At 41.5% G+C, this 10,681-nt stretch overlaps 1 protein-coding gene across 1 annotated transcript in view; it reads left to right on the top strand.

The window, feature by feature from the left end:
* The first annotated feature begins 521 nt into the window (after window positions 1-521).
* Window positions 522-10,681, top strand: part of rprd2a (regulation of nuclear pre-mRNA domain containing 2a) — a 57,245-nt gene continuing 47,085 nt past the window's right edge. The window contains exon 1 of the mRNA XM_043684084.1: window positions 522-708. Within this exon, the coding sequence (XP_043540019.1) occupies window positions 522-708 (187 nt within the window). The remainder of the gene's footprint in view (window positions 709-10,681) is intronic.

Genomic DNA, 10,681 nt, shown 5'->3' with positions numbered 1-10,681 from the left:
TCTTCTGAGGTGTGGTGACCCTCAGGTTAAGCTCACCATCACATGTGTCTCTTTAATGAGCGAGTAACCCTGTGGTTCACTGGGACTTTGGTGACCAGTAATTGTGTAGTGATCAAGATTGGGGCAGCATGGTGGCTCAGTGGTTAGGACTACTGCCTCTCAGCACCAGGGACCTGGGTTTGATTTATCCACTGGCGGCTGTCTGTGTGGAGTTTCCTCCCACAGTACAAAGATGGGCCGTGGGGGAATCTAAGATCGCACTGCAGAGCTTCGCATCACAGCACAAGCAGGACGATCCTTTAACCCGCCCAACCCAGGCCATCGTGACTTCTTGAGACTCCAGCGTGATTGTGGAGTCCCAAGAAACTTACTTAGCGGTGTTTTCAGCTGTCCAGAGATGCCTAAAAATGGAGGAGGAGCATCCGAGGTCAGGTCTGCAGTTGAGCCTGCAGCAGCCTCAGAGTCGAATACTCTCCAGGCCCTGGTGAACCAGCTCTTGAAATCTTTTGAAATCTCGTGAGATGTTAAGAAAACAGATTGAAGAGAAGCTGCCTCCTATCTCTCTCGTGCTGCAGAAGCATGAGCAACAGCTGGAAGACCGAGAGAAGAGGACGGAAGAGATGGAGTACAGGGCCACAGTGGTAGAAGCTGATGCCAGTTTATCAAAGGATAAGATCCAAGTCCTGGAGACGCAGGTCCATAATTTGCGTGACCAAGTGGACGATCTTGAGAACAGGGGCAGGAGAAAAAAACATTCAGATCATCTGAGGGTAAGGAAGGTGAGTGGCCTGCGGAATTTGTTGAGGATTGGCTTCTGAAGTTTCTTGACTGGGAGGCTGGCATGAGAGGATAGAAGTTAGAGAGGGCTCACCAGTTCACAGCGCGGAGATCGGGTCTGGGTCAACGTCCTCGTCCTCTCCAGGTGAGGTTTCGTCATTACCGGGATAAGGAGAGAGTCATGGAGGCTTCCAGAATCCAGGGGAAGGATCTGAAGGCCCTAATTTATGAGGGCTGTAAGATCATATTTTTTTTCAGGTGTTCTCAGCAGCGGTGATCCAGAAACAAAAACCTTACGACGGTGTCAAGAGAAGACTGAGGGAGCTTGGGATTCAGTACTCCCTGAGATATCTGGCAGTGCTTCGGATCACTGTAGATGGATCCATATATCTCTGACACGTCAGAGAAGACAAGAGACTTTGTGGGCAAACTAACCTAATTTGAACAATTTTAGTATGTATGAATAGTGTTGTTTGGGTATGTTTATCGTTCTGTTAAAGAAACAAAAATGGGTCCTGTAATGTGTAGAATTGAATCTAGGATAACTGTATGATGGGTTACCCAGAGTACGTTTTCCCCTGTTGTGGAAAAAGAAGTAATGGAAATCTGGAATGAGAAAACATGATTTGAACAGACGATGGTGCTGTGTTTGAAGAAGAGTGCCATGTCAGGGCTTTTTGTTTTTAGTTTTAAACTAAAGTAGTAGGAATTGAATGAAAGAACACCTTTAAGTATGGTGTTGCTGGAGCTTTCCTTGGATCATGTTAAATCTCTCAAGTGTTTTGGAGCTGCACTCGTCCAAGCAAGTGAACAGTGTTCTATCACACTCCTGTTTGGTAAATGGTTGAAAGGTGGGTTAGGAGGTGAGACACTTGCCACTGAGCACCCAGCCTCTAATCTGCTGTTGTAGCCACAATATTTACAAAAGTGGTTCACTTTGGTATCTGGTCACTGGTAATCCACAGTAAGTTTGGTGGGGGCATTCAGCGGTTTTAATACAATTGTGTCAAGATGAGGTGTTTAGACTTTCTCTGTTTGGAAATGGTCATTGCCTGGCACTTATTCTTGTGGATTCTTACCAGCCACTTGTCATTGCAAGTTTGAATGCTGGCTGGCCATGCTGCAAAATCGTACAGATTGGTTTATTTAAGATATTACAAATGAAGCTCAGCCCTACAGTGAATATCTTAACCTCCTTTGAGGTATTGCTTTTATTTTCTTTTCAGAACCTTCTCACGTACATCAATAGTTGTGATTTGTTGAGCAATTTCCAGGTCTTAAAATGGGAAACAGCCGAGTATGACAGCATAAAGCTATGTTGAAAAGTTTAAAACGATTCAAACGATTGACGTCTTAAGTCTCACTTGAAGACTGGAGTGTACTCATTCTGGGCTGAGATTCTAGTATAATACCAAGGAAGTATTGAAGTATCCGATTAGATGCCCCTGCTGTGCTGGTTCATGTGGAATCCATAGCAATATTTAGAGCAGGACAGAGCGTTCTTCCCATATCAGGGATGCGGTTATACTGGAGGTACTTCAGTGAGGTTCAAAACATGGACTCCAAAGATGATGGGCTTGTGTATTGAGCGGTTGAGCACTTTAAGCCTATACTGTCTGGAGTTTCAAAGAATGAGAAGGTATCCAGTTGAGCGATTAACAAAGTAGATGTTAAGTGGATGTTGTCCCTTGTGGGCATTTAAGAGTGAGAGTCATGGTTTCAGGCTAAGGGCTAGCAGATTTAAAACACATGAAGTGAAATTGCTTCTTTGTAAGTGTTGCGAATCTGTGAAATGTGCTACCCCCAGCGTGTGGTGGTTGCTGGGACACTGAGTGAATTTGAGGAGAGAGATTTTTGATGAGTAATGGGTTGAAGGATTATGGAGAATGTGCAGGAAAGTGGAGTTGAGGCCAAGTTGAGATCAGCCACTGTTGAATGGAATAGTGGAGTAGGCTTGAGGGCTAAATTGTCTCCACCTTGTAATTCTTATCCAATTACTCTATTTTCTTTCAACTAAAAACCAACGAGTTTGTCCCTCTTCCTGTTGTTTGTGAGATCTCGTTTTAAACCAAGCTGCCTATTTTCCTACGTAGCAACGGATACTGCATTTCGGAGTAGTTTGTTGGGCGCCAAGTACTTTGTAATATTTCTGAGATTTGAATAAGTGTTGTGTAGATTCAAATTTGCTTTTTGTTGAGTGAGTTATAAATTAGTGAAGATCTTTCTTTGCACCATGTAAGCGTACCTCATTGACTGAAAAACACTTCAAAACATTTCCACTGAATGGAAAAGATAAGGCCACCATATTCCTACCTGTCCACTGAACTGCTTTCTCATTCAAGAGAGACAACTGGTGGTGGTGGTTTAACCCGAGGCTCATCATACCTCAGGTGAGAGGAGAGGTTGAAAAGGAGAGTCCTTCATGTAACCTCAGCCTTGGTGAGGGAATTGAACCACTCTGCATCACAAACCAATTGACTCCCTTGCTTGTGAAAGGATGCTATGTAAATGCAGGACTTTCTTTCAAGTCTTTGAAGATTTTTAAATAAATTTTTGTTTAGTAATTCCATGAAGAAAAGATTTCTCGTGGCTCTCGGATCTTGGTTTCAGAAGGAGAGGGAGGAAGTCAGAAACTTGCAAGCACTCCTCAACCTTAAACATTCCCCCTCCATTCTATATTAAAGAAATTCTACATAACTTGCAAGGTGATTGGCATAAGTATGTCAGTAATCCATTGCTTTATATGGCTTTGTTTGCCACTGGATGGTGTAATTATCTAAGTCTTTGTACCAGTTTTAGAAGACCTTGAATTTGATATTCAAACCGAAATTGCTGGAAAAACTCAGTCTGACAGCATCTGTAGAGAGAAAGCAAAGTTTTGGGTCCCGTGATCCTCCATCAGAAACATTAACATTGCTTTCTTTCCACAGATGCTGCTAGATCTGTTGAGCTTTTCCAGAAAATTTCTTGTTGTGCTTTTGATTTCCATTATCTGCAGTTCATTTTTTAATTTTGATATCATTCATCCATGCAGTACCTTCAGATCACAGTTGCCAAATAAGATTAATTTTGAGTGGTATGGGTTGCTATTTTATATCTGTTTGATTCTTACTTTTGAAATAGTGGAATATGGAGAAAGCTATTGTGTGGAACGCCAATCGACAATCTGGATTTAGTCATTAGGTGATGCTAAGCCTGATTGTTAGAAACTTGTAGACTGAGGAAAGAATTGAGTAATTTTGGGCCATGGGCAAGAATAAAAGAGCTCTGGGCCAAAGAGACAAGAGACTAGGGAGGGAGACAAGTTTGCCAGTCATAGACGGGCAGGCAGAGGAAATTGAATAACAAGATCCGATAACTACCTTATGCTAGAACATCCCTGTGGAATCTGTTAGCAAAGATAAATAGTTTTATTGTGGAAAAGGGACAACTTGAAATTGTTCCTGTAATTTCTTGCTGAAATGTGTTGCTGGAAAAGCGCAGCAGGTCAGGCAGCATCCAAGGAACAGGAGAATCGACGTTTCGGGCATAAGCCCTTCTTCAGAAATATGCCCGAAATGTCGATTCTCCTGTTCCTTGGATGCTGCCTGACCTGCTGCGCTTTTCCAGCAACACATTTTCAGCTCTGATCTCCAGCATCTGCAGCCCTCACTTTCTCCTCGCTGTAATTTCTTGGTCAACCGAACCGATATTTGTGGGAAACAGTGAGAAATTTTATGGCGTTTGCAGAATCGCACTCCAGTGAGTTTTAGTTTTGCATCCAGAGAATTCATGATCGGGTGTGGGATGAACTTCCTGAGGTACAGTTACTAAGTTTAAAAGACATTTGGATAAACACATGAGTAGAAAAGGTTTGGAGGGATATGGGCCAGGAGCAGGCATGTGGAACTAGTTTAATTTGAGATTTTGTTTGGCAAGGACTGGTTGGACTGAAGGGTCTGTTTCCATGTTATTTGACTCTATGTTCTAGTGTTATCAATATTTCAGCTTGTTTTAATAGTTTTAAACAACTCAGATTTGTACCAACATTGTGCACCAGACTTGTGTTTTTAGAACATGTTCGCATTGGACCTCCTGTGCACTTCTCTCACAGCCTGTGGCAGTTGTAAGTAAGCGGAAAGCATTCTTTCTTAAAGGCAAGAAATCCTGGAAATGGACTGGTTAGTGTTAACAGAAAGAAAAGCCTGGTTATGATGACCTTAGCTGTTATCTAACTGATTTATATTGAATAGCTTGTTGGCTTTTTAACCTGATGGCGGCATCTTGATACTTGGTGTATCTGTTGACTTCTCCCCTCCGAGCTCCCCCTCCATTTTCTCCCCTCCACCCAAGTTTACCAAATTCTGTTGCAAATACTAATAGGTTGGAATGCTTTAGGATGTGTTTCAAGGGCTTAAACTCTATAATGTGAAACGCAGGTTGCAGGGTACAAGTTCTAACCAATCATCAGAGCAGTGCACTACATAGGAAAAAAGCACATTCTGTTACCTTTGTCAGCATTGAACCATTTTATTTGCCAGTTAGATGGGCCAAATGTTAACCAAAACACATTTCATATTATATTTAGGAATCTTTTAATTCAAATTAAATTGACAGTAAAATGTGAATATTAATTGCACAGCCTTCTATGACAAACTGCACATATTATGTATGGCAATATTTCAGCTTCTCTACTTTCATGAGAATTCATTTTCACAGTCTGTATATTGCAATGAATTTGTGTGTTTGCTTGTATTCTGACTCCAGCTGATGGGATTACTGGACAAGTCAGATCCCAGAATGAAACCTGGCTTGATGGACTATAAGTTTTAATTTTTGCAGATATTTACTGTGATGGTTTGTTGCTGAACGTATTTACCCAAATATCTACATATTTAAGGTGTCAGTGTTTTCTAACACCAGAACACAAGTTTATTACACTAAAGAAAACATTGCAAAGCTATGTATAACACTGTTTAAAAAGATCCAACCATAATTAGTAAAATGGCTTCAGTTGCTTCCCAGCAATGGCCTTTTATAGATACTCAATCCCAGAGAAATAGTACTCCTATTGCAATTCTTAAACTTCTCACTTAACTGACTCTTTCTACTTGTCCTTTCAGACTGCTGTAACAGTTTTTTAACTTCTTTCCAGCTCTGAAGGCCTAAACTACTTTAATGTTCTGTCAGCTTGAAAACTTCTACACAACTTCTCACAGCTTGGAGACTTCAGAAACTAAACCAGTTCATCAGAACTGAACACTTGTTTCTTCTCGATTCTACTAAAACTGAAGTCAAACTAAACTAATGGCCCCTGCTCTATTTTATCGGAATGTTGTAAACTCAGCAGTCTTAACAATTTATCAACTAACACTATCCAGCGAGGCACAGAACTGAATGTAATGCTTTCTTGGCATTTATGTACTTAGATTACTGTTCCAAATGACTTTCTAAATTTTTTTTGAAGCAAAGCGTTTACACTCATAGAACCGAAACCCAAATCCATCTACCTCTATTTTACCAATGGCGGTGCACATTGCACACCTTTATTGCACTTAGATCTATCACTGTTATCTGGTGCCATGCATCAAGAAGGGGAAAGATCAGCCTGGTTTCTTACTCCTTTCATACCTCTTCATTTAGTTGTAAATATTGGGTGAGGCCAGAATTGCCTGAAATAAGAGTAGGTTAGATGTTAAAATCCCTCATGAAACAAAATACTCATTTGCTTCACCTGGACACATTGATAGAGATCTTAAGAGTTGATTTAAAAGGTACTTGTGATCGGTAAGGTGTATGTTGGTTGGGCATTTCTTTCATGAGAGTTTTAGTTAAATGTGACAAAGTGACATGCATCTGTTGGCTAGTTTCTTGTAGGCTCTGTTTTCTTCATTTATTTGTTAAAGTAACATTCATAGTTTCAGAATTTACAACAGTGAAAGAGGCCCTTTGGCCCATCATGTACTTGTCACTCATTAGCACCTATCTACACGAGACCCATTTTTCTGCATTTGGCCTTATAGCCTATCGTGGTTTAAATGGTCATCTAAATACTCCTGATTTGGAGATGTCAATGTTGGACTGGGGTGTACAAAGTTAAAAATCTCACAACACCAGGTTTTGGTCCAACCCGTGTAATTGGAAGCACTAGCTTTCAGAGCACTGCTCCTTCAGCTGGTTGTCCACAACCACCTGATGAAGGAGCAGCGCTCCGAAAGCTAGTGCTTCCAATTAAACCGGTTGGACCAAAACTTGGTGTTGTGAGATTTTTAACTAAATACTCATGGCTGGAACTTCTTTCACTGGAGGATGGGAAGTGACTTTGTAGAGGTATCATGAGTATAGATAGGGTGAATGGTAGGTATCTTTCCCTAGGATGAGGGATTTCAAGGCAAGGGGGCAAATGTTTAGGGTGAGAGGAGAAAGATTTACAATGGACGTGAAGAGTATATCTTTTCCACAGGGTGGTTTGAATGTGGAGTGAATTACGTGAGGAAGTGGTGGAAGTGGGCATAATTACAACTTTAGAAGGCATTTGGATGGGTACAGGAATGGGAGGGGTTTGGAGGGATATGGGCTGGGAGCAAGCAGGTGGGAATATGTTTGGCATGGACTGGTTGGACTCCAGGGTCTGTTTCCATATTGTATGATTCTATGACTTCTCTATGTGGTGCCAGTGTTGGTCTGGGATAGACAAAGTCAGAAGTTACACTACACAGCTAATATCTTCACCTGAAGAAGGAGCAGCGCTCCGAAAGCCTCTGATTTTAAATAACTCTGGATTTTAACTTGGTGTTGTGACTTCTGACTTTATCTAAATACCCCTTATACGTTTTATGGTTCTCATCTCGACCAGACATGCTCCACCCTCTGCATGAAAAACCTCTTCCTCGAAATTCCATCTAATCCTGTTTTCCTTTACTTTAAATCTATGCCCCTGAAAAGTAACCCTAGCCTCTGTGGAGCTGAAATTGCTGAGCCCGAGCAACTTCCCGGTGAATCTCCTCTGCACCCTCTCCAGTGCAATCATATCCTTCCTATAGTGACCAGATCTGCAGGCAGTATTTTGACTGTGCCCTAACTAAATGGCATTGAACGTACATCCACTTCTGTTCTACATTTGTTCAAATAAAGCAAAAGACTATGCTTGTTGGAAATTCTGAAACTGCTGAACATACTTAACTGGTTGAACTGTAGAAAATAAAGCTAATGGTCCAGATCTGTCACCTTTGAGAACTACAATTGTGCAGTCTACCCCTTGAAACCTTTGCAGTGTATGAAATAAGAAGGTTGAAATTGAATTCAGATAACACGCAAGTGCATTGCTCAGCATGAAAAATTTAACTGTTGTTTTCATACAACAGAAGTAATTTCTTTATGGCAAGTAAGCTGTTCACCAATGCAACAAAGCATATTGTTTCTTAAAATCCTTGGTAGCATGAAGTAGTTAAATTTTTGAAATGCAAATGTACTTTTTTCCCATACATGCCCTAAAGTTCAGTTGTCAAGAGCAAAAATTCATAGTCATAGAGTTATACAGCACAGAAACAGACCCTTCAGTCCAACTCGTCCATGCCGACCAGATATCCCAACCCAATCTATTGCCATTTGCCAGCATTTGGCTTATCTCTCTCTAAACTCTTCCTATTCATATACCCATCCTGATACCTCTTATTTGTTGTAATTATACCAGCCTCCACCACTTTCTCATTCCATTTTTTGTGTGAAAAGGTTGTCCCTTAGGACTCTTTTAAATTTTTCACCAGTTGCCCTAAACCTATGCCCTCTAGTTCTGGACTCCCCCATCCCAGGGAAAAGACCTTGACTATTTACCGTATCCATGCCCCTCATGATTTTGTAAACCTCTATAAGGTCACCCCTCAGCCTCCAACACTCCAGGGAAAACAACCATAGCCTATTCAGCCTCTCCCTATAGATCAAATCCTTCAACCCTGGCAACATACATGGAAATCTTTCCTGAACCCTTTCAACTTTCACAACATCCTTCCAATAGGAGGGAGACCAGAACTGTGCACACTATTCCAAAAGTGGCCTAACTAATGTCCTGTACAGTGGCAACATGACCTCCAAGCTACTATAATCAATGCTCTGACCAATAAAAGAAAGCATACCAAAAACCACCTTTGTTATCCTGTCTAACTACAACTCTACTTTAAAGGAGCTATGTACCTGCACTCCAAGCTCTTTTTGTTCAGTCACACTCCCTAGGGGTTTAGCCATTAAGTGTATAAGTACTGCTCTGATTTGCCTTCCCAAAATGCAGCGCTTCCCAAACTCCATCTGCCACTCCTCAACCCTTTGGCCCATCTGATCAAGATCCCTTTGTACTCTGCGGTAACCTTCTTTACTGTCCACTACACTTCCAATTTTGGTGTCACCTGCAAACCTACTCACTATACCTCCTAAGTTCACATTCAAATCATTTAAATAAATGATGAAAAGCAGTGGACCCAGCACTGATCCTTGCGGCACACTCCTGGTTACAGGCCTCCAATTTGAAAAGCAGCCCGCCACCATCACCTTCTGTCTTCTACCTTTGAGCCAGTTCTGTATCCAAATGGCTAGTTCTCCCTGTATTCCGTGAGATCTAACCTTGCTAAACAGTCTACCATGAGGACCTTGTTGAACCCCTTACTGAAGTCCATATAGGTCATGTCCACTGCTCTGCCCTTATCAGTCCTCATCGTTACTACTTCACAAAACTCAATCAACTTCGTGAGACATGATTCCCACGCACAAAATCATGTTTACTATCCCTAATCAGTCCTTGCCTTCCCAAATACATGTAAATCCCTTAGGATTGCCTCCAACAACTTGCCCACCACCAGTGTCATATTTCGCACCAAGCAAGAGCTCTGATGAGTCATTTAGATTCAAAATGGTCTCTGTGTGTGTCTCTCTACTGCCTGACCCACTGTGATCTCCAGCATTTGTTGTTTTCAATATAGAATCCAGCATCTGCAGTAATTTTATCCTACAATGAGAATTCAGGTGCTGTGGTAAGTAGCTCTCTTATTTTAATAGGTGAGCCATTCTCTTGTTCTGACAGTACCTTAGGGTATCATTCGACAGGTACTGATAGATCTTTGTGACTGTGCTCAGCATTTTCACCTCATTTTTGTCCAACTTAACTGAGTGCTGACATCTGATTCGGCTTAACTTAAAGCCTTGAAGCTGCATTTACCCACTGCATTGCTAAGTGTTCTACTCCGTGACTAACAAAAAGTTCATTTAGTACAGCAAGTGATTAAGGAGGCTAATTGGATGCTATCCTTTATGAGAGGAATTGAACATGAAATTAAGGATGTAACACTTTTATTTTTATAGGGCATTGGTGAGATCCCATCTAGAAATGTGTGTGGAGCTTTGGTCATCTTATTTAAGGGTGAGCATTAATGCATTGGAGGCAGCTTAGAGGAGGTTTATAAGATCGATACCTGGAATCAGCAGGTCATCTTAACAGGAACAGCTTATTGGACAGATTGGGTTTGTTTCAGTGGAGTCAGAAGAGTGAAGGGTGACATTGAAAATGATCAGTTCTGCTATAGTCTTGACAAGATAGATTTTAAAAAGGCTGTTTTCTCTCGTTGGTGAATCCAGAACTAGGGTGCAATGTTTTTAAAAGTAAAAAAAAATTAGAGGTCGCCCTTTCAGGGTAGAAGGGTTTTTTTGACTTTGACCGGTTGTGCAACAGTTGAACACTCTGCCTCAGAAGGCAGTGGAGACAGAGTCGTTGAACATCCTTACAACAGAAGGATAGTTTCTTGTGAAGCAGGGAAATCGGGGGTTATCGAACGGTGGGTGGGGATGTGGAATTCACCGCTGACAGCTGAGCCATGATGGAGTGGGGCCAAATGGCCGTCTCTTGCTCTTAATTTGTATGTTTCCGTGGGTCATCCATACA

The sequence above is a fragment of the Chiloscyllium plagiosum genome, chromosome 51 (genome assembly GCF_004010195.1).
Source record: "Chiloscyllium plagiosum isolate BGI_BamShark_2017 chromosome 51, ASM401019v2, whole genome shotgun sequence".
Classification (NCBI taxonomy): domain Eukaryota; kingdom Metazoa; phylum Chordata; class Chondrichthyes; order Orectolobiformes; family Hemiscylliidae; genus Chiloscyllium; species Chiloscyllium plagiosum.
The sequence above is the reverse complement of the archived record's forward strand: the minus strand, read 5'-3'. Positions and strand labels throughout refer to the sequence as shown.